Source organism: Arvicola amphibius, chromosome 9, assembly GCF_903992535.2.
Source record: "Arvicola amphibius chromosome 9, mArvAmp1.2, whole genome shotgun sequence".
In the NCBI taxonomy this organism is placed as follows: Eukaryota; Metazoa; Chordata; class Mammalia; order Rodentia; family Cricetidae; genus Arvicola; species Arvicola amphibius.
The window spans coordinates 2,139,508-2,164,971 of record NC_052055.2 but is presented as its reverse complement, the minus strand read 5'-3'; the positions used below and the strand labels follow the sequence as shown (position 1 = coordinate 2,164,971).

General features: G+C 38.4%; 1 protein-coding gene across 1 annotated transcript in view; it reads right to left on the bottom strand.

Moving 5' to 3' along the window:
* Positions 1-25,464, bottom strand: part of Vps13b (vacuolar protein sorting 13 homolog B) — a 467,803-nt gene that overhangs the window by 348,397 nt on the left and 93,942 nt on the right. Inside the window, 2 exon segments of the mRNA XM_038343548.2 lie at positions 4,758-4,931; positions 5,632-5,766. Of these exon segments, the coding sequence (XP_038199476.1) occupies positions 4,758-4,931; positions 5,632-5,766 (309 nt within the window).

The following is a 25,464-nucleotide window of genomic DNA, read 5'->3' as shown; positions in this document are numbered from 1 at the left end:
GACAGAGGAGTCTCAGAAAAGGAGGCAGAAACTGCATAGATTTTTTTTAAGACAGAACTGGTTCTAAGCAGAGAAAAAAAAAACAAGGATAGATGTTAAGATTTGTCAACAGGAAAAAGCACCATAGGCAAACTATACCTCCATATAATTACAGTGAGAAACAAAGAGAGCACACAGGCCAGTAGACCTGAGCCAACAGAGGGGCCATGTGCGAAAAGGTCTCCTAACACTGGGTCAGGGATGGCAAACTTGAGTGTGAACAGTCCTTTGTGGTTGTCTCTATTTCTACACAGCACACACTCTAAGACAAACTCCTATTTATAACTCACACAATAAAAACAGAGCTTTTTAGCAAGCGAATGTTATAAAATCATGGGCAAAATGCAAAATATAAAGAAAAGTGAGGGTCTACATATAAGAGATTAAGAGTTTACCTAAAACTCATTTTAAAATATTATCTAAAAATAAATTACAATGATAAAATGCTTTGACTAATGAAAAATTCACAGAAAAGCATGTCTACTTTCAATAACTTATATGAACATAAAAATGCTCACATCATGTAGCAGTCCTACCAAGGGACCAGGACGACACCATGGGAAGTGGCACGCTAAGAGCCCACAAGAACCCTCCCCTCAGGTAAACACTGTCAAGTGAAGAGAACACGCAAGGGAGGGCGCACGGCTTTCTGACAGTGCCACAAAGGGAAACGGGACGCTTCAAAGTTAGGAACTTCTTGAACTGAAAACAGATTATCCCTACATATTCCGATTATGTTTTTCCTCCCCTAACTCCTCCAAGATCCTCCGAACTTCCTTATTCATCTAAATCCAATTTTTCTCTCATTAGGCTACAAAAGGGCAGCTAAAATAATAAAATAATAAAATTAAAAGAAACAAACTAGAAAAATGAGGCAAAACAAACAAAAGAGCCAAAGAAAAAGCACAAGAAACACACATAGAAGCTGGGAAGCAAATTTGCTCACACAGAAACCCCATAAAAAACAAAATCTGAAACAATAACATATAAACAAAAGATCTATAAGGTTCAAAGGAAAAACAAACACCCAGACAAAGCACTGTGAGACAAAGCACTGCAGATGTCACCACTGAGTGTTCTGAGTTGGCCAGGCATCACGGCCCAGGCCCAGTCCTCTTCTGATAGAGTTACACAGCAATGAAAGGGTTTCTAACAACGATCTGCTGTGCGCACGATCTCTGTGTGCTTCTTCCTGCAATAGGTGGGAACAAATACAGGAAACCACAACTGGACCCTGTGCAAAATAAGAGACCTTGGTGCACTAGGTCCTAAATGAGATGCCTCCATCAAACCCCTCTCCCTCAGGATCAGGGAGCTCTGTAGGAGAGGGGACAGGAAGACTGCGACAGCCAGAGAGGAGGAAGACACCAAGGAAAAGAGGCCTTGACTGGCAAGGGTCCGAGGCAGTATGCAAGAGGATGTGTGCGTGTCCAGTCAGGTGGGGCCCGTCTGGAAAGGGCAGTTTACAAACTGCGTACCTTTCTTCCAAGCATCTTGACTTATGATGTAGCTGTCACATCAGTGATACCCAAGCACATATGCACACATTTGATTCAAATCCAGATTGTTGCTCAAAAGACTAATTCGACTCACATTGAAATTGGCTCTATAAAAATATTTATGAGTTCCTTACTATATCCTAGCCATGAATGTCGTTGGTATTTCCAAGGTGGGTAGAAATACTGTATTTTAAGATAACCCGAATAAAGAAACAAAAAACAAGGACAAAAGAGTAGTTCTTTAAAAACCAAATGCATGATTGCATAACATTGTGCACACAAATCCATAAAAATACCAAACATAAATCTAATCATGACTATGAATATCCTTAAGACCATGAGAAATTATAAAACTTGTACTGATAAATGCACTGTCACAGATAATTATTCTTATACCAATTTGTTTTTAGAGTGTTTGGAAACTTTGTGAGAGGCAAATCAATCTGTAACCCTAAGAATGGCCTTTAACTATGAGACACTAATATTGTTGGGAAAAAGATTGTGTTATCACTTAAATATGCTCGGCTCATTATTCTAATTCTGTATGTGGCAAAACCAAAACAGTATAAGACTGTTTAACTCAACAGTAAATGGTAGATACAAACAACACCCATGCTTTACTAAATGGCAGCACAGAACCCTGACGGTCTTGTGAGCTCAATACCCTAATGACTTCAGGACTCAAACCTATTCTAGAACAAATTCTAACCAAAACTATAGCACAGATAATTGTGCAAAGGTGCTTACTAAAACACACATTTTTAAAATATAAGTAAACAGACATTAACAAAGGTAGTTTATTGAATCACCAGGCCTACCTCTCTGCACAGAGCTAGGAAAGCTAAAGGCCACACTAGCCACTTCCCATCTTAGTAAAGTTGTGTTACAACACAGTCACACTCACAGCTTTATGTTCTGTAAGAGCAGGGCAGTTAGGAGACCATTTGATTCACAAAAACTGTACCTTAAATACCAGGAAAAATATTTTATCTATAGTAACATCTCATGCTTGTATCAGTCTTGCTGAACACTACTATTAGAATCTAAGGTTTTTAATTCTTAAAGAAGCACACTGTTTTTCTTTATTGAGATTTATTAATTATCAAAGTGCTTCACTTTATTGCAATTCCGTGTGTGTGTGTGTGTGTGTGTATGCGCGCGCACGTTTTCTTCACCCATTCATCCAGAAATGAACATATATGGATATGTGTTGATTCTATAACATGACTTTGTTAATAATATGAAAATAGTCATGGACACAATAAGAATTTCTATAGCCCAGAATGACTCTTTAAAGCACATCTAGAAAGGGTACAGCTGAATCATAAAATATTTCCATTTTTTTGCTGTCAGCAGACAACCTCTAAACTGATTCCTACAGTGACTTTACCAATCTACATCCTTAACATATACTGCCAATCCTTTCCTGCATCCATGCGAACACTTGTTCATGTCTTGGGACTGATAAAAATTCAGAAAGGACATGTACAAATACTTTTCCCGTCATTATTTTCTCAGTGCTTTATCTATACAGTATATGTATTGGATTAGATATTAGAAAAAGAATAGTTTAATTCTGACTGTGATAAGACAGAATTCCAATGTAGTAAATATGGATTTCCATAAGATTCTGAACCTGTTTTCATGTGCTTATTGGCCTATGATCTTCATCACTGGGTAAGCATCTGAGGCATTTATTTGCCCACTTACTGAGTGGATGATTTGCTCTTTCGACTTGTGATTTCATTTGCCGTATACTCCACATGAATACTCCCGCCCTGTGAATACCTGGAGAAGAGTTTCTGATTCTCATCAGTGTCTTCTCTCCACTGATTATTCCTATTGCAGTGCATAAATGTTTGTAATTTCATGATCATATTCATCAACTGCTCCTGTTATTTCCAGGATGCTCGGAGTCCCCTGGAGCAGCAGGTCCTGGACTACTCGATACATTTTGCTGTGCAGAAGCTGTTTAACTTCATGGGATCATATTTCTCAATTGCTCAATTGTTCCTGTTATTTCTGGGATGCTAGGCGTTCTAAGGAGTTGATGCTTCCTTTCTACCTACACCAACAGTTTCAAAGTTGGGTGAGAAAACTTTTGGTTTTCTGTGTGTGTGCATATTCAATTTTCACCAGCAACATTTGTTAAATGGCTACCATTGTGTCTGAAGCATGTTTTAGATACCTTTGGCAAAATTCAGACTGCTTTAGTTTTGTGGGATCGCCATTGGGTCTTCTATGCTGTCCATGAGTCTGGGCTTCTGGCTGTGTGCTGCTAACATGCTGCTTTGTACATTACTGCTTCTCTCTGAAGTCTTCTCTTTGCCAGCATCATGGTAAGGCATTTTAAACTAGTGTTTCAAACTGCTCATTTCCAGTTTAGAATGTGGCTAATGACTCAGCTGCATATACCCCGTAACAAAACTTATTTCACACCTCTATGGCAGTCCTGAGCCTGTGACCGTTTGTTTCCTCAGTCTCCATCTACACATTCTTATTGTCTGGCCAATTATAGATCTTTTCAAATTTCCGTCCTGGATGTATTAGCAAATGCTTCCTTTCGTATTTCCCATATGATGTCAACAGAGCTTCCCTCTTCTGTACCATCTGAAAGCTCACTGAAATCTTTAAAGGACCCCTCATTTCTAGCCCCACTGGTTGGTTACCTGGTTTACCAAGCACATCCTTGTACACACCTTGTGTTCTCATTTTTCTGTCCTGGCCCCCATTCAAACTTATGATACTGGCTCTCAACAAGACAGTTAAGATTCTGAATAGATGCTAATGCAAAACAATAGAACACAATCAAAGGAAAGAAATCACAACCCTGAATTGGTATAATTTTTTTTTTTAAATTTCAGTACCAAAGTCTTTTACTTTGGAGAAGTTATGAGTGGTCCAAATGTGTCATTTCAATGTGGTAAACTGTGGGTCACAGCCAAAACTGCAGCATTAGAAAATCTGCCTTGTAGAAAAAGCTGTAAACTAAAAAACACACACACACACACAATTCTGTGGTTGCATGATACACATGGAGTTTGAAGTCCTCATAAAATCATAATTTATAAACAATTCATTTATCAATACTCATATGAAAGAAACAACATTTTCTACAGAGTATATCACAACAAACAAAAATTGACTGAAAGGTTCACATTTAAAGGCATTTCTAAAAACTGAAGTGCAGATGAAGGAAGCCTGACGGGCTGCACGTACCAGAAAGGTGGCAGTCATCCATGTGCTGGGGAACCTGGGTGGTGAACGCGATCAGATCTGGGGCTAGGAGTGACTCCGGCTTTCTGCTTTCATTAAGCCACTTGGTACTGTGAAGGTCTCGAGTGTCAGAAGGGCCCTGAAGCAAAGGAATCAACTTTTCTTTTCCACTGTCACCTGAACAGAAATATTGATTGGGGAAAAAAAAGAAAAAAAATTAAAAATAGTATTTATGTAAAATATACTAGTTTGGAGATGATTGATCTTAAACTATACCACTAAAATGATGATTAATCAATATCTGTCACTTTAACTGTCTAGTTAATAATCGAAAGAGTGACTAATTAAGCTATTTTGGCTGTTTAAGTTTTGATGTTGTGCTAATGACTGTAGAGCATGTTCAGAACAGTTTATGGCATGAAATGATAGAGACACAATTCAGCAAAATATGTGCTGTGATATAACAGAATTTAAGATTGCTAAAAGAACTGCAGATCGCTTACAGAACAAAACCCTGAAGACAGGAAGACAATTACAAACCTTTTCTACCACCAACTCTGCTAACATCTTCATTCAATATTTAATTATCATACATTATCAATTCACATTGCTGTCAAAACTGTAGCAATGAATATTCTTTTAATTTGTTCCTCATAACTACTATTAAAACTATGCAAAGTTCTTCACCTTAAATCCAAATTAACTGGTAAGTATCATCCCTGAAGTGTTTAAAATATTAAGTACAAATAAAACAATGGAAAGCTCTGATTCCCAGGAACAATGAGTAAATTCTTGTTTCAGCAAATGCTCCTTGTAAAAGGCGAGGCCGATTCTCCTACAGAGGCAATAAAGTTTTACACGGCACAGCTGCACATACCTGGGGCTTTGGCACAGATTTTTATGGATCCCACGGTCCCAGAGGCACATCTGACCAATGATGTGCTGCAGTACTTCAGCTCAGCATTCTGGATTGAGCCCTCAAGAGTTGGCAGGGGATTCTTAGCTTTCACACCTAATAAAAGAGAACTGCAAATGTACTAGCTGATTGAATTTAAATAATTTTTATATTCCTTCACCAAGGTATTTAAAGTTAATTATACTTTAATTATCTACCTCAGATATTCTTACAGAATGTGTGTTAGGTTTCAGAGTTCAATATTTAAAAGGTAAAAGGATGCAATTTTAAAATAAATGGGCTGAATTCTAATAATGATACTTAAAAACAGATCTTGATTAGTAGGACTCAAGACATAAAACTAAACGGATAAATTATTACACAAAACTCAAGAGGAAGTTTGAAAATCATGTTCAGTTTTAGAAAACACAATAAATTTCATATTTTAAACCAAGTTTAACTTATTTTGGCATGGATATTTACAGAGAAAACTGCTGAGGGAGGAGCTGGAACTGGAGCAGGACAAGATAGTCTGTACGCTAGAACGCAATTTCTAAGAAGAAAGGCAGAGGGGTTTAATCAAAAAGTAGATATTAATCTCTCTACTGGAAGATAGTTATTAATATAGAAGCTGAGAAACTTTAATGTTAATGGTCAATCCTGGTTTTATCATGAAGTGGTGGGGAGGATCACACAAGCAGAGAACCCTAGAGAATATAATGCTGATGAAGACATGGGGAGAAGAGGAAAAGGTGAGGGATCATCTCTCATGAATTAACATTTATTCAAACTCACTATGTGTTATATAAACAAGTCAGTCTCCACAGAAGAGCCTAATACAGATATTGCTATCCTCATTATCCGGGTAAAGTCTCATAGGCTGAGGTGAGACCTCATAGGTTGGAGGGGAAAACTAAATTTCACAGGAAAATGTGCAGTAAGTCAACATTTACTGAAGACTTGCATTGTTATGCATTTGTATGCATTTGTTATGCATACAAATGAATTCAATTTTCACAAAAGATTATGATATAAATGTTACTACCCTCATTGTATGGATAGGAATATCATGAATAAGAGGTGCTAACAAAATTTTGCACCATGCACGAAAGGTTATATATTGTTGGGACCAATTAAGTCCTGGCCTTCAGCTGCTCTTCCCTGTCTAGAGCCTTCTAATTGAAGTTACTAAAAGCTGTGCTTTGCCTAGAGGATCTGAGGATGGGATTTTCACCTGTTGGTCATTGACAGCTGTGTATTTAAGCCTCCACGGTGCTATTAAAGAAGGGCTTTTGTACCAGCAATTGGAGGTTCGTGTGTTGGTCTGTCTCTGCATGTTTCCTCAACCTCCAGCCCCTTGCCCAAAGCTCGCGAACTGGGTTCTAGCACATAGAGCACAGATGGGGGCCGCGGTGGATGGCAATATATGAAAGAACCAAAGCACTGAACAATGTCATTTATGATACAGAAAAACTTTATGTGCCAAAAATGCCATAAATATTACAGAATACTTTTGTCTTTCTACCACTCATTTTGAGTATATTCATAAATAGCCAGGAATACTATTTCCCTTCTGTTCCTCACCTCAAAGTTTAGCAAAACATGAAGTATTATCCTTCATATTTAAAGGTTCTTTAATTCTACATGATTTTAAAAATAAACTTTCTATGTCATATTAAAATTTCTTCTAAAATATCATGTCCAATTATTTTTAATATTTATTTATCATATATATATAGTGTTCTGGTGTGTAGGCATACAGATCTCATTATGGATCTCATTACGGTTGGTTGTAAGCCACCATATGGTTGCTGAGAATTGAACTCTGAACCTTTGGAAGACTAGCCAGTGCTCTTAACCTCTGAGCCATCTCTCCAACCTCCCTCATGTTCAATTATAGTGTGTTTATGAATACTTACTATTCACAAATACTAAAATGCCAAAAGTATATGAAAGTCTTCCTGAGCAATTGTCAGGAATTACCATGCTAAATGATTCTGAAATGATTGAGAGGAGAGCATGTTAGAAAAACATCAATACTAACCCTCGTTTCTAAATGAACTCTTTACCTCAGTCATTGTCCTGGTTGACTTTTTTGTCAACTTGACACAAACTAGAGTCATCTAAGAAGAAAGAATGTTAATTCAGAATATGCCTCCATTAAGATTCGCCTAAAGTCAGTGAGGTACTGTCTTGAAGTCATAAATGGAGCCAGCCACTCCTGAGCTTGACCCTGAATACTGTAAGAAGGCAGGCTGAGCAAGCCCTGAGAAGTAAAACCAGTGAACCACGACCTCTGTCATAGTTCCTGCCTCCAAGTGCCTGCTCTCCTTGAGTTCCTACTATGACTTCTCTCAGTGATAGACTGTCACCAGGAAGAATAAGCAAAATGAGACCTTTGCATCCTAAGGTGCTTTTAGTCATGGTGTTTACCATAGCAGTAGACAATTTAAGACAGTAATTATATAACTATGAATCAATTAATTGCTACTTTGCGATGTTTACCATGTGAATAATTTATAGCATGCATCCTCAGAACAGAAGCTGAGTTGAGCTCTGTCCCATAATTAAAAAGTGTATTAAGTCAATAAAGTGGTACCCAAACGTGTATTTCTCAGGTTTTCAGATGCTATGACAGGAAATACTGAATACTCAAGAAAATTAAATGTCAGAAAAACTTAAATAATCATAGTGCTAGTACTATAGTTATTAAAACATCTGACATTGACTAAACATTTGACTTATATATTCATGATACAAAAACGTAAGAATGCTATTACTATTCCCATTATACACATATGAAAACAAAGGCTTGGAGAGCTACAGATTTGGCAAAAAAGAATCAGAAAGTGAAATAAAAGGAACCATAGATTTTCTTATTAGAAAGTATGCATGGGGATGGAGAGATGGGTCACTGGATAAAGGAGTCAGCTATACAAGCTTAAAACCCAAGTTAAAAGTTGGGTGTGCCCACAGGTTCATCCCAACACTGAGATTTGGAGAAGGGAGGACCTCTGAAACTCTCTGGGTCCAAGCCTACCTCCAGGCTCAGTGAGAAAGTTGACTTCAGGGGAAAGGGGTGGAGAGTGAAATAGTCAAGCATGGGTATTCTCCTCTGACCTTCACACAGAAGGACATATGAGCACAGTAAATACATACACATATGCATGCAAGATGCTGAGCTCTTCCATTTATACAACACTACTATGCTTGCAATATGTCATAATCAGAACATAATTTACCTTGTTCCAAACAGTTTTCACAGCTGAAGAGAGAAACATAGAACACTCTCCACAGTTTCTCAAATCTTATAGATGATTAACCCACACCAATTGTTTAAAAGTATACGAATCCTACAGAGGTGTGTCTTGCAAGTGGTCACAGCTGTTCTAATAAAGATGGTACATTTACATAGAAAGTAGAGTTCTACAATGATAGCTCATTGGTAGAGCTCCTGCTTGCCATACATATGGGGCCTATGGTAACGGTTTGAATAGATATGGCTCCCATAGACTTGTATTTGAATGTGGCCTATAGGGAGGGGCTCTATTGGGAAGGGTGGCTTTGTTGCCATAGGTATGGCCTTACTGCAGGAAGTGTATCACTTTGTGGGCAAGTTTGAGGTCTCATATGCTCAAGTTATGCCCAGGGTAGGACATAGTACACTTCCTGATGACTGTGAATCGTAGAACTCTCAGCTCCTTCTCCCATCATCATGTCTAACCACATGCCACCATGCCCCACCATGATGATAATGGATTAACCTCTGAAATTTTAAGCCAGCCCAATTAATTACTTTACATGAGATGCTATGGTCATGGCATCTCTTCTCAGCAATAGAAACCCTAAGACAAGTTTACTACTTTTTTGCCTGCCTGCCCTCGCCTTGCCAGCACACCCATTCCTTCACTACCATTGGAGCTGGTTTCTTCAGGATTCCAGCATATAGGAAACACCAGCTCAGACACCCAGGCTTCTAGAACAGAGCAACTACTAGATTCTTGGACTTTCCATTCACCGGTAAGTACTGTTGGATTAGTTGGACTGGACTGTAGCCTGTAAGTCATTCCAATAAATTCCATATATGTGTGTATGTATGTATATGTGGGTATGTATGTATATGTATATAGACAAAGACAAAGAGAGATATTCATTCCAAAAGCTTTGAGACTCTAGAGAACCCTGACTAATACAGGACCCTAGATTCAATCCTCAATACTGGTAAGAGTAGGCGGAAAATCATCTAAGAAATAATTTAAGAATATTTACCAAAACTGCAGAACATCAGTAGGGCCTATCACATAAAAATGCATACATATATTTATGCCAGCTAATACCCAGTATTAACATAGAAGCTCATCAAAGCCTTCTAAAATAACACCAAACAAAGACAACCCTAGACACATAACAAAGATAGGCAACAGACACAAAGTTAAAGAAAAATGGCATCAAACGTCTGAACAACTTTCTGAGAGCAAGAAGAAAATAAAGCAATGCTTTGAAACACTATAGAAACATAAACTTCAATCTAAAAATCTATACCAGACAAATTATCAATCACATAGAAAAAAATGTGCTGCTTAGTTGTCAATTTAGAATGCCCAGAATCACCCAAAGATAGAAGCATTATGAGCAATCAATAGTCTAGGTCAGGTTGGCTTGTGGGTGGTTCTGGGGATGGGGCAGTTGTCTTGACTATGATACACAAAGATCCAGGACACAGTGAATGATGCTAATCCCACCTTGAAGTCCTGGACTATGTAAGAGTAGAGAAAGTTAGCTGAACACACGCAACAGAGAAGCAGGCTGCAGACATGAAGCATTAGACAAACAAGAGCCCATGCTTCAGGATGGGGAAAAGGCCACACCTGTAATCCCAGAACTCAGGAGACTGAGAAAGGAGCATAGTCTCAAGTTCAAAGCAAAGCTCATATACATAGCAAGTTGCAGGCCAGCTAGCTGTACACATCAAGACCCTGTTTCAAAATTGGGGGTGGACAGGGACCAGAAAACACTTGTCCAAAGAGAATGTACAAAAGCCTGTCTAGCTGTAACTTTGATCTATAACTACATCTCCAACTCTCCCCTCCCCCTGCAACCACCACCTAACTTGCTGAGTTCTTTCACTGAACATAATCTTGTCATCACCAGCACTTCATCTCTCTTTGTGCTGAATAATACTCCATAAATTCTGGTGGAGATTCTCTGGGTTATTTTTATTTGGAGAAATACCATTTTTCTACTTTTATTGTCTATTCTTTGGGGTTTGGTGGTGTGAAAAGGAAAGTTAGCAGCAGTAGATCTATGTTAGGAAGAGAATCAGTCCTGATCAGCCATGCAAATAGGGTAAAGACAATACTTCAATGAGGGGAGGAAACAGAGTCCTAACAGGCGAAGGTGTAATAGCAACTCAATTGAGTGTTAGTGATCTTACTCAGTAATAAAAAGAAAAAATTCAAAGAGGAAGAAAATTAAACACATACAATTCCTTTAAAAGTTTACAGCAGTGAAAAACATCCATCTTTGGGACCTAGAAGTAGGCAAAGAATTCTTAACCTAAATTTATAAAAAATAAATAAAAAATAAAGGAACCTGACATACGAGAATGAGAAGAGAAAACCATATATCCAACAAAGAGCCAACTTATTTAAAATATGTAAGAATTCCTTTAAATATACAAATAATAATATAAAAATAGTCTAAAATACGAATAGACATTCCACTAGGGAGATTTATAAACAGAAAACAGAAACAAAGATGGAAAGATAGAGGGTTAGGATAAAAGCAGAGAATGGAGGTGATAAGAGGAATTTGATATATTCATATTTCACTGTATACACGTGTAAAAGCTTTGGGAATAAGAAGGTATGTCTCATCATTGCATTGAATTAAGGTAAAAAAGCAAGCAAAGAACAATAACATTGCACAACTACCCCATCATCTAGAAGAGAACACATGGCACATGCTGATGAGGATGTGCAGACATGTAGTCACGTGCTGTGTAGAAAAGTACAAATTGGTATAGAAATTACTCAAAGCACTTGGATAATTTCTTCAAAAACTAAATATATAGCTACCATGGCACTCATAAATACTACTCTTGAATATTAACCAAAGAAAAGAGAAAGATTATGTTCTGAACATAACTTATTCCTAATAAACCAAAACTGTGGTTTAACTGTATCCTGGACTACTGTACAGCAATAAAAGCTTTTAAATCTCCAGTGATTCACACTTTTGATTCCTTTCATATGATTTGTAAGGAAGTCCAGGAAGAGACAGAAAGCAGACTGAGATCAGAAACAATTAGCACAAATAACTAGGAGGGGGGATATAGGGGGAAGAGAGGAAGGAGGGAATAACCACAAGCTGTATCAATGACAGACTTTTTAAAAACCCACTCCCTTCAAAGGTTAAAAATTTAAAACAACTGGCTGAGTGGTAGTGGTGCATGCCTTTAATCCCAACACTTGGAAGGCAGAGGCAGGCAGATCTTTGTGAGTTCAAGGCCAGCCTGGTCTACAGAACTAGTTCCAGGACAGGCACGAAAGCTACAGAGAAACGCTGTATTGAAAAACAAAAGTAACAATAATAACAACAACAACAATTATAAAACATACTAATTTAATATCTTCTTGATTTAACTTTTAGTTCATATACAAAGAACATTTCTTTGTGAAGAAATGTTCAATGCTTAAACAATGCTTAGACACCTATTCTCTCTGAGGAAATCAAAGTATCAGAGAAGAGAAATAAAGGAGCTTCAATACACAGGTATGGCCCGCAAATCTTTGTGAGTTATAGTTTTACCCCAGTGCTTATGCTGAAAATGCATGTTATGTCCCAGCATTTGCCCAAACATAACACTACAAAATACAGTTTCTCGAGACTGGGTTAAGCTTACAAAGAAACACTACTTACTCATCGAAACCATTTTCAGCCAGGCGGTGGTGGCACACACCTTTAATCCCAGCATTCAAAAGGACAAGGCAGGCAGATCTCTGTGAGTTCGAGACTACCCTGATCAACAGAGTGAGTTCTAGGAAAGCCAGGACTACACAGTAAAACCTGTCTCGAAAAACAAAACAATACGTGTATTTTTTTCCAAGTACTTATATGTATCCATAAAAGATGCTTCGGGAGGTCACATTCCCTCCTAAGAAAAAAAAGTACAAAATCTTATTGCATCCCTGAAAACATTTAAGCAAGTAAGAAAACATACTATGCAATGCTACCATGCATTGTTTCCCCTGGATAAGCAGGCACTCACTGCTGCCCACCAGATATTAGGAAATGTTTGCAGAACACATCCAGCTTCTTCATCCTGCACAACTGATGCTGAAGGGGTCTGTGGAAGCAGTCACCTCACCAGCAACCTCAGGTAAAATCACCTGCCTAGCAGGAGTGATGGAGTCTTCTATTCCGCATGTGCAGGGATGGTGCATGTAACCCATTCCATGTTCCTCCCTTGTGGAATATAGTTCAGCTTATACTGCACAGCACATTACCAGCGAATAAAAAGACTCTGATTAGCCCTTCAGACTAGACTTTTTGCACTGCCCTATAAAATAGATTTACTAGGACATCAAATTAAAAAAATATATTATGGTGATACTGTTCTCTTGATAAATATACAGTGCAGGTATGTATGATAAATATATTTGAAATACAAAGCTGAGACAGCAATGCTTAGTCAGACTGTGCGAGGCTCTAGTCAAGAAGCAGCTAGAAACAGCCTTCCTTCAGAACAGAACCAGAGCCTGGGAGAGTCCCTGTCCATCTCTGGACCACCTAGAAGTTCTGGGAGATAAGCTCTTGTTTTACTTCCTATGTGCCACACAAACATGAGTGAATTAATTAACTAATGGGTGAATCCATGGCATATGTATATTTGAAACACCTAATCACATGAATATATGAGTGCACATGATGCTATATGCATGTTTTATAATTTTATAATTTATAATGACTCACAAAACCTATAAACCAATTATCTTAATACTGTTTTGCTGTTCTGTATAGAGGCTGCACTTATATAGCCTAACATTGACGTGAGAGTCTTATAAGATAATTCATCAATATTAATATTTCTGCACATCTGGAAATGGTGGTCACACCTTTAATCCCAACATGGACGAGGCAGAGGCAGGCAGATCTCTGAGCTCAAGGTTAGCCTAGTCTGCAGAGCAAGTTCCAGGACAGCCAAGGTTACACAGAAAAAAAAAATGTTTTAAAAAATGAAAAAAGATTTATGAATAAGATGAGGACTATTCTCAATACTAACACTATTAATGAAACAATCTTCTAAGGTATGCCTATTAAAAAAAAAAAAAGAAGGCAAGTACCCTTCTACCCCATATTCTAATAGTCCAAGAAAATGAAACCAAGAAGTTTTTAGATACATATTGTCTGGAAGTCTTTTCCTCATGAAAGTTTTTGTTTTAGAGCTTTGTATATTCAAGTTTTCTAAAACATAACTAGCATACACTACATTTTAAAACTAGAAAAAATTTACACAAAACACTAAACAATGTCTGACAAAAACAAATTCTAATGTTTACAATATAACAATCTTAAATTTAAATGTTTTCATAAAATTGTCCTGTTCTGGTTGCATTGTTTTTAATAGCAGTAATTCTTAATGTAACTTAAAGACTTACAATCTCGTAAGTATCAAAGAATTATTCTATAGACTGAATGCTTTCTGGAAGGACAGATATAAACCTATTTAGTAAGTGATTTTCTCTTTCATCTTGTCTCCAATTTCTGTGTAGATTTATAATGTTCATTGTTTCAAATTTTAACAAATCACCTAATGGCAGAAAGGAAAATATGTTAACCTCAGAATTATTTGCAGTTGGAGAAATCCCTTTCGTCTGGCCCATACAGGCCTGCAATCTGTTTCAAACACAGATTGCCTGTCTTTCGTCTGACAGCCACCAAGCTACACAAATTACTTTCTGCCTGTTCACCTGTTTGCAGCTGCGTCTGTAAGCTAAAGATCCTGCAGCCTGACGCGAGCAACCGCTTCAGCCTGATGACATGTGCTGCTGATAAAGTGAGCAATTTGAAGAAATTACTGGCTACAGCTATTGAAAGACATCTGTGCAGGAGCTGAGAACTAGAAGCCTTCAATCATGTGCTTGCAACCTGCAGTGGCGGCAAGTGTTTGAAGTGATATCCTACGAAAGGCAGTTGGCCCCGACACTAAATAACCTCACAATATATGGAACATAATCTCTCAAATGAGTAGCAAAAGCTTCTGTCTTTTCACTGTGAAAAACAGAGTTTGGTTCTCTCCTGAAAATATCCCTTAGGAAGCAGTGCATGACAACAGTTTTCCCACCCTCATGCCAGCTGACACACCTCTCCATAAAGAATTATTTCAGACCATTGCACTGCTGCTGTGTAAGAAATATTCCATCTCACGGCCCACAGCCTGCAAGCTCCATACACTGCACGTAGAAAGGTTCTTTGTTCATTATCTAAAGATCCACAACAATATTTAACTGAAATTAATGTTCCACCTCTCTGTTGAAAAAACTGAAACAAACTTAAAGGTTGACAGCCTATCTTCCTGTCGTACCGTCTTTACCCAGACCAAGCTCATACAGCCATTCCAGCCATTCCACACTAAGTTATATGACAAATTATATGCTTTGTCAGAAACATTGTATCACTCAGGTCAGACACTAAGAGCTAAAGTTTCTATTCTATCTTTCTATCTCATTACACAAACTTAGCACACATCAAACTGTCAGCATGAACTGAGAAACCTGGTTAAGTCAAAATCTTAATTTAAGGAGCCACCTGAGGGTTGTCAAGAGACTTGACCCTAGAGGGGTTCCCAGGTTTCCAGGGAGACGCCCCCAGTTAGTTCCTTGGGCAGCTGAGGAGAGGGAGCCTGAAAAGGCCAGTTCCTATAGCCATACTGATGAATTTCTTGCATATCACCATAGAACCTCCACCTGACGATAGATGAAGAAAATGACAGAGCCCCACATTGGAGCACCGGACTGAGCTCCCAAGGTCCTGATGAGGAGCAGAAGGAGAGAGAACATGAGAAAGAAAGTCAGGACGGTGAGGGAACCTCCATCTGGCGATAGATGGGGAAAATGACTGAGCCCCACATTGGAGCACTGGACTGAGCTCCCAAGGTCCTGATGAGAAGCAGAAGGAGAGAGAACATGAGGGAGAAAGTCAGGAACGTGAGGGGTGCGTTCACTCATGGAGACGGTGGGACAGAACTAATGGGAGATCACCAACTCCAGTTGGAATGGGACTGATGGATCATGCGACCAAACCCGTCTCTCTGAATGTGGCCAACAGCGGGGGCTGACTGAGAAGCAAAGGACAATGGCGCTGGGCTCTGATTCTTCTGCATGGACGGGCTCTGTGGGAGCCTTCTCAGCTTGGTCGATCACCTTCCTGGACCTGGGGGGAGTTGGGAGGACCTTGGTCTTAGCATAGAGTAGGGAACCCTGATGGCTCCTTGGCCTTGAGAGGGAGAGAGGGGAAGTATGGGTGGAGGGGAGGGGAGGGAAGGGGGAGAAGGAGGGGAGGGAAGGGGGAGGAGGAGGGGAGGGAGGGGGGAGGAGGAGGGAAGGAGATGGAAATTTAAAAAAAAATCAAAATTTTAAGGTTCATATAAAAGGCTAAAAGTTCAAGCTCTTTATAAATTTGCTGAAAGTCAATGAAAGTAAGATTTCAAATAAAATCATGTTATAAGTTATATCAAATATATATCCTGTCTGTACAGAAAAGCATACCACACCAAATGACGAAACAAAGACATGCTGACTAAAATGCTACTCAAATGATTGCATAAAATAGTTACAAGTTTAATTTTACCGATTTCAAATATAGTAAAGGCTAATATTTTTAAATGGCTTAATTGAAATATATCTAATTAATACTAGAAGCCAACTGAATGCTAAATGTGTTTAACTGGAGAGTTATAGTAGTTTTTTAGGAAGTATGGCTGTAATAAGCATGAACTTTACAGTTTCAAATCCACATCTAATTCCTCAGTCATATTACAGACACAAGGCAACTCATTGTCAAATACTGATTTGAAGATCAATTTCCAAGAAATGTTCAGTTCTTCATTTGGTTAGAGAGAATGTTAAAAGAATTGCTTGATAGCTCTTTGAAAGGTTTGATTAAAGAGTTGGTTTTACTTTTATTTTATGCAGGTTTTAATTATTCCTAAACTTAGAAAACACTATTCCTGGTATTTATAACAACTGAAATCTAATTTAATTTAAATACATGTAGTAAAACTGTCAAAAACTTACTATCAGTTCAATTTTTAAAGTTAAATATAGTTTTATAAATAGCAAAGTAAAGCCTTTATACTAAGTAGCTATTATAAATCTGACCTTCACATTTTAGTCTCCATAAATGCAATTCAACAAGGAGCCAATTTGTGCTAGCCACCAAAGAGGATACACTTCATTAATGGTTATAATAAATCAAGACTTTATTTACCTAATGGTAAAGCAATAACATTCTCATTATGTAACTATCCTCTATTCTCATCATGTCCTGCATTCATAATTTTAATAGCGGCTTTTACTTTGAAAGACCTAAGTTGTAAGAACATTCATACCACTTCATAACTTTGACACAAAGTACATAGAAGCAGGTTAGACTTCATTTGGTATAAAATCAGTTGGCACTTTTACATCTGTGCATGCAGCATAAATACACCAGCTGGCATCTCAAGCACACACACATATGGACTTCAAAACAGAAACTTCCTTATTTGCAGCACTGCCAGGGTAATTTTGTATCCTCTGCACAGTACAGCCATTTGTCAGGACCCTGCAGGTGTGCAATGCACATAAACACACAGCTGGGCTCCGGCAAGCCAAGTGTTCCATCAAACACATAAAGGGAGATCTCAGCAGTTGAGTTAGTCATCCTAAGAACAGGTCCAGGGAGAACAATATGGGTTAGTATTTTTGGAAAATATCATGGATAGGAAATTTATGATTATGCTGGTTTTGCAAAATAACTGAAAGATTGTGTCATTTTTAAAGTAAAGTCTGCTTACTAAGTTTTTTTTGGAATGGCTGAAAGTAAAATTGTTTTTACTTTTAAGTATAATAAAATTTATACATAAATTTATTTAAGTGCAAAATGTGAATAGCTTTACAAATTAGATTTTCATTATTATAATTTATATCATGGATATAATGCTTATAATATTACAAATCATAATCTCTATATCTTAACATACCAGTTATACATTTAGCTGTATAATATTTAAAATTCTGCTTTGCTATTTAAATATAAGATGGAATTCTTAATATAAGATAATAAAGCTTAAAATATGCATTGGACAACATTTAACTGCCTTAAATTAACTCCTCTCCTAAACTACAAACACGAATAAAACACTGAGCTCTCCAACGTGATGCACAAGTGCACTGGCCTAAACTAACTCGGGAAGTACATGACCATACAAAGCATGGTCTTCTTGCCATCATGTGGAAGACCCTGACCTAATTGAGTTTGACCTTATTAATACTCTTTAAAATATCTGTTAAGCACTTCAGGCCATCAATAATTATAAGTAACTGCATTTCCTCCCAAATGCTCAGAGTCCACCTGGCAGTTGACAAAACATGAAAGATAACTTAGAAAATGAGCTTGAATGCATTAGGCCTAATACACAGCTCTCCATTGAACTTGAGGTCAAAGAGCTGGCAATCAAGAAACAGGAGTCAGTCACACAAGGAACGTACCACGGGTCGATACAGATCTCCCTGTCCTGCAGCCTATCCATGACTACTTCACTTCAGTGGCCTCTCACCCTCCTGCACAGAGAGGAAAGGAGGGAGCACATGAGAAAGGAAGGAAACGCTTATGCTTATTGAAATTCCTTTAAAGTGAGGTTATCTTCAAAATTACTCTATTGGTTTTGTCTAGATAGAAACAGGAAATACCTGAACTTAACTTGGGTCCCTGTATCACTGCTGTGTCCCTATGATGTGATCCACGAGTCTATAACACTTCTTCTAGCCTTAAATGCTTCAAGTTAGTTATAGATGGAGTCTTCACCTTAGAATCTCTCTCTAACTGCAAGACATGGTGTCCTTTGGCACAAACTACTACATTCCAAAAAGTGTCAAATGGTGAGAATAAAAAGACTATCATGTTTCTTAATTTCTATGAAAAATATATTTTGTAAACAATTATTCTTAAGATTTATATTTATATTTGAATGCATGTGCATGTGGAGTAGATATGCACGTGTGCCCCCCATGTGTAAGTGTTAAAGAAGGACCACAAGAGGCAGTCAGATCCCTGGAACTGGAGGTGCAGGGAGTTTGAGCAGCCAACCATGGTTGTTGGAAACTGAACTCGAATCCCCTAAAAGAGGAGCAAGTGCTCTTAACTGCTGTGCCATCTCTCCAGATGCCTTAAAAACAAGTCTAGGGAGGGGAGCAGAGAAAAATGCAGAGCTCACCAAAAATCAATAAAGAGGGAAAAAACAAGTCTAAATTTATCTGTGCCAGCTATTTATTCCTGTATAACTATTCCAAAAATCTGGGGGTTTAAGACATCATCTTTTCTGTTACTGTTACAGCCCAATGATTTTTATGTACTATGTAGTAACTACTTGGTTCTCTCATGAAGCTGCTGTCCATCAAATAAGTGGGTAAGCCTGGAACACATGAAATCTAAACTGGACTAGTGTGTCTGACACCTTTGTTACAATAGGTGGGACATCTATATATTCTCAAAGTACACCATCCAAGTGATCTGGGCCTTAGAAAGCAGCATCACCTTCCCACAATCTACTAGTAAAAAGCACGTCACAGAGACAGAGACAGCCCAGGCTCAAGGAGAGCGTCCAAAGAAGAGCAAAAATAATAAAGGAAGCTTGACTTGGGGTGCTACCTACATTACTGTAACAGTGTCCATTTAGTGACCATGCAGTGTTAAAATAAAGGAAGCTTGACTTGGGGTGCTACCTACATTACTGTGACAGTATCCATTTAGAGACCATGCAGTGTTTAACCCTAAATGGAGCAGTCCACCTGAGCTAATGGGAGCTCACCAACTCCAGCCAGACTGGGAAGGAACAAGCATGGGACCAAAATAGTCCCTCTGAATGTGGCTGACAGTTGTATGGCTGGGGCAGACTGAGGAGCCACTGGCAGTGGCACTGGGATTTATCCCTACTGCTTGTACTGGCTTTGGGGGAACCTATTTCTTTGGATGGATATCTTGTTCAACCTAGATATAGTAGGGAGGGTCTTGGACCTTCCACAAAGCAATCTGCCTTACCCTCTCTGAGGATTGGATGGGGGTGGGGTGAGAGGGTGTGTGGTGGGAATGGAAGAAGGGGAGGGAGTGGGAACTTGGACTGGTATGTATAATAAAAAAAGATAGCTTGTTTTCTTTTTTAAATATATATATATGTATACATATACATATATATATATAAAATACTCTCAGTCTCTGTCTCTGACAAACACAGATGATAGATAGATAGATAGATAGATAGATAGATAGATAGATAGATATAGATAGATAGATGATAGATAGATGATAGATAGATAGATAGATGATAGATAGAAAGATAGATAGATAGATAGATGATAAGATAGATAGATGATAAGATAGATAGATTGATAGATTGATAGATAGATGATAGATAGATAGATAGATAGATAGACAGACAGACAGATAGATAGTAGAGAGAGAGAGATAGACAGATAGATAGATAGTAGAGAGAGAGAGAGAGAGAGAGAGAGAGAGAGAGAGAGAGAGAGAGACAGAGACAGACAGACAGACAGACAGACAGACAGACAGACAGACAGACAGACAGACAGACGGGGAGATTTTAAGAGTTTTTAAAGGAACAGAGAGGCATCAGGTAAAGGTGCTTGCCACCAAACTTAGGGACCTAAGTTGCTCCCCAGTTCCCATATGGTAGAAGGAGAAAGCCAACTCCTACAGTTGTCCTCTGACCTCCACACGTGTGCCATGACACACAGGTCACACACACACACACACAGTAGATTTAAAAACTGACAGTTGACTGCAGAGACTGAGGTGTTCTTCTCAGAAGACTGAGTGCATGTGAAATGGTAAGGACACAAAACCACACAGCACTGTATCGCTAAGAGACAGCCACCGAGGCTACTGAGCCACACAGGCATTCAGAGCAACAGTGTTTATTTTGTGGACTGTAATAAACAAAACCATTAATGGCACAGTCCATCCTGCAAACATGTTTAGCCAAGAAGACAAAGTACCTGACTGTTTTTAATTAACTCATACCTAAAACTTTATGCATTCAAATAATGAACCAACCAATGTAACAGAGTTCAAAATTCATGACAGAATGCATATAATATAATTGTTCCAAGAAGTTCAAATTAACACAGAGTGTGTGAGCTCTGCCATTTCCAAGGAATCAGAAGAGTTGGGATACAAAGCATTTGGAATGTTTACTAAGAATCACAGGCAATGGTGTCAAACTGCCTGCCCAATACTTATGCTAATACCAGAGACAACGCTGCCCTCAGCCTTCAGGGGAGAAGCTTTTCTTTACAGTGAACAACTGGAAAATGCAGACACTATTGACTATTCAGTGGACTGGGGAAAAGGCATGCCAAAAAAAAAAAAAAAAAATCTTATGGCTATCCTAGACAAAGGGGTAGGAAGAATATAAGAGCCTGCAAATGGGGAGATGGGTGGTAAAATACTGCCCTCTGAGTATGACATAGCACAGCAATGAAAACTTAAAGAGGCTATGGTTTCCAGCATAGGCCCTGCTGACCTGTGGGTTACTGAAGGACTCTGGGAAAGTGTAAGTCATTATCTACAGCGGCATTATGCACTGGGGGCACTAGATGGCTCAATGGTCACGGAGACCACCCAAGTTAAGTCCAATGGGTCAGAAAACAATGCAAAAACACATGAGCAGAGTTAAGTAACCTGCAGTGAGAAGGGGTGGGACCCTGACAATCACTACAGACAGCAAACACCACCTCACCTGGACAGTGCTACTTATTTGCAACAGCAGTCAGTTTCTGAGCACTTTTTCCTTGTGAAGTAACATAAACTGGCCAATAACTGTCAGTGTAAAAATGGAATATTTGAATATGGTATTTTTAGTTTTCACATGAAGTAATAACTTACAAAATCTTTGTTTTTGTAATATAGATTTCATCCTTCAACTTTTCATTCCACCAAAACAATGGCAAAATACATAAAAGAAAGACTTCCAACAGAAGCAAGCTAGTTTTACCTGTCACTGGTCCGAATTAAGGCTTCCTTCAGAGCTCAGCAGAGCAGCATCCTGGCCTGACCTTGGGTCGCCACCACTTGTCCTCTCCCATGCCCACCAAGACGAGCAAGAGGTAACAGCAGCACTTAACATGTCTCCTAAATTTAAAAACTAGGAAATACCAGAGCTGTAATAGATCCTTTCCAAACATGTTTATTTTCTGCCATCTAACTATACACACTGTTATTTCTACCATGGTTGTCTTACATTAACTTATAGAGTGATACTAAATAAAGCATTTCAATGAAATATGATGAAATATGCTATGAAAACAGTAGGGCAAGATGATAAAATTATAATGAAAAGCGCTCTTATAGATAATCCAAAGAAATGATATGAAGGTTTTTTTTTTTTTTTTAAGATAACCAGAAAAAGATGAGACGATAGACTGACCTGGAATGCGGCAGGCAACTAAAGAGGCCCCATCAACAAGAGGGAAGAACTAAGAAAGGCTGTTCAGAGATAACACGGAGCTTGGCAGAAACAGTGCTCCATCAGGGAGGGATGAGAATGAAGAAGAGCCAGGAAAACAAAAGTTATTAAAACTTCTAGGAGGAGGCTTGGCTGCTTCCAGCAGAACTAGAGTTACCTGAAGCTGGAGAGATGGCTCAGGGGTTGAAGCTTTTGTCATTTAAGTGTGATGATGTGGTTCAGAGACTCCCCACCACCTATTTTAATGCTAGGCAAATATGGCAGCTGGCCTGATATCCCAGGGCATGGTAGGCAGAGGCAGGGGAACCCCTGAACTAATAAATTAACCAATTCTGAGAGCTCTGGGTTCAATTGGGGCCTTTCATCAATGAATAAAGTGGAAATCAAGGAAGTCTCCAGACATACAGAATTCTTGAAGTAAATACATACTACAGTTGTGACAGGGTAAGAGACTGCAGAAGTTCCTCCATCTTGTATTCTTGCTGAGGACATTTTGGGTCTGACCAGAATTTGATCTCCTTAATGGAAAACCTTGTGGGAAAGTACCCAACTCTATTCTAGGAACCAAAGGTAAAAGATGACCCAGCTAATTTTAGCTTGGCTTCTGTTAAGCTGCTTGCTTGCACAAAACCTCCCCCTGCAGCTGCCTAGAGAGATAACAGGATATGGGTTTTGCCTTTAAAAGCCCCTTGCTCTAAACACTCTGACCTACACGTGGGTCCTGAATACCTGGGTGTAGTCCAGGCCAATTGATATAAAGACTTTCAATTCATGAGAAACTATCTAAGTGGACTTCTCTAGTAGGCTCCCCATAACATGGTAAGGCAGAAGTCAAAATACAATTGTATCCAGAATATTCAAAACAGAAACTGGTGAGCAACAGTTAATTTTCTAATTCATAAATTAAAATGCAATGAACTTCTTTCTGATTAAAACTGACTTCTGCTGCATTAGAATTATAAAATTCTCATGTTTTCAAGGACTCTAGAAAATAGTTACTATTAAAATCTCTGTCCTCATTTTGCTATTCAGATACATGTACATATACCTTCTTTTCCTAAAAACTCTAGGCAAAATTGCCTCTTTTCTGTCACTGTTACATCTTGCTCAGAATAGGTCCTTTGTAACCCATTTCTCATCAGCGTGCAATATTCTTCCTCTGCCCTCTGTCTGCCCTTATGGAGAGGCAGTTTCTCTCTCTCTCTCTCTCTCTCTCTCTCTCTCTCTCTCTCTCTCTCTCTCTCTCTCTCTCTCTCTCTCTCTTCTCCCCTTCCCCTCCCACTCCATAAGCAACTAAATAAACTCTATACCCAAGGAAAAAATTCTTCCTGTCTTCATGCTGTATGAAAATAGGGAGATACCTGTTTTGTCCCCACCGTGTATGCCCATCATGATTCCTAGCACAGAATAAATATCAAATAGTATTTAGGGACTCGCTGAATAATTTCATACTAGATCCAGCACACCCTCATTCCTGTGCAGACACATAGATATGATCCTTCAATTACCTTTCAACAAGAACACTCTAATTGCAAAGACTTTAACTGTCCCAAAGCCTCCGGTCCTACACAGTTTGTCTCCAACTACTTGACAAAGGCATACTCCCGTCGGGGAAATGCACAGTCATGTCTGAGTGATGCTGACAGAAGCGACTAGACATTTCAACCACAGTACATTCTCCTCCACTGCCTTTAGAGTTCCCTACTGTACTAGCAGAGACTCCTGTCAAATCTGTTTCAAAACATGATGACTCTGTCTAAAACTATAATCCGCTTTTTCTTCCCAGAAGTATGACTTCCCAGTTAGTTTTCAATATGATCTCATCTCAATGTCTGTTTTCTAGGAATCCTGACAGTTTCAAATAACACTCCTTATATCTATAAATAAAATGTTTATTCTTCACAAAACATACCCATTCATTTAGATCAGGCATCTTGATGAAAGAGCTACATTATGTTATGTGCCTCTCTCTTTCTCTCTCTCTCTCTCTCTCTCTCTCTCTCTCTCTCTCTCTCTCTCTCTCTCTCTCACACACACACACACACACATACACATGAGAGAGAGAGAGAGAGAGAGAGAGAGAGATACAAAATGTCAACTCTTCTATGAAATCACAAATTCAACCAAGCTTGTATTCTTTTCTGTGGCTTCCATTTGAACATGCAGCAGCACTTAACCCACTGTGCAGTGCTTATGATGAGTTTGCCCCTTTAAGATGCAGCTCAGACAACCTATGGCTTTTTCATATCTACAAATACAATTCCTTAAACTAATACATTAGGTCAAATAAAATATTCGGATTAATATAATTTTTCACAGTCATAATACCAGCACTCGAGAGACTGAAAAAGGATTGTTGCTCAAGTTTGATGCCAGCCTGGGTTATGAGATACTGTCTCAGAAGGTTAAAAAAAAAACTAAAAAATAAATTCTATAATTTTCTGAGAAAGGAAACAAACTAAACCGATAGCAAATTTATTATAAACATATGGTTTTAATATGGATATATTTTACCTGTGAGGTTGAATAACTGAGGTTAACATATTTAAGCCCCAAACATTCACATAAACCAAAAATATTTTTATCCTTCTTAGGGAATAAAATTCAATTTGTTTAAAAGTGGTAATTATTGGTGTTAAAATGGAAAGCTACTAGGCAAACAGGAGGCTTACTCATTTGGAATCTTTTAGGACACTTCTTCACAAATAACATATTAGTTACCAAGGAAAAATGAAGCACTGGATTTTACAACTCATTAAATTTCTTTTCAACTTCATATAACCTGTCAGTTCACACACTCCTGGTACAAAAATCAGGTCAAAAAGTTTTCTCTTAAGCATAAAAGTAATCCATGAAAAACATACACCCAGAGAGAATAAAGTGTGTAACAGAAAAGCACATGATAAACTATAAATTTCAACTGAGAATTGCTTAACACTAACAGTTCAGCCATACTTAAAAAAAAAATCAGTGAGCTAAAACGGAGCCAGTATTATAACTACTGCACACAGTAATCACAGACTAGGTGAACAATTTTAAAACAACAATTTTAAAGGACGGTTGCTGTCCCA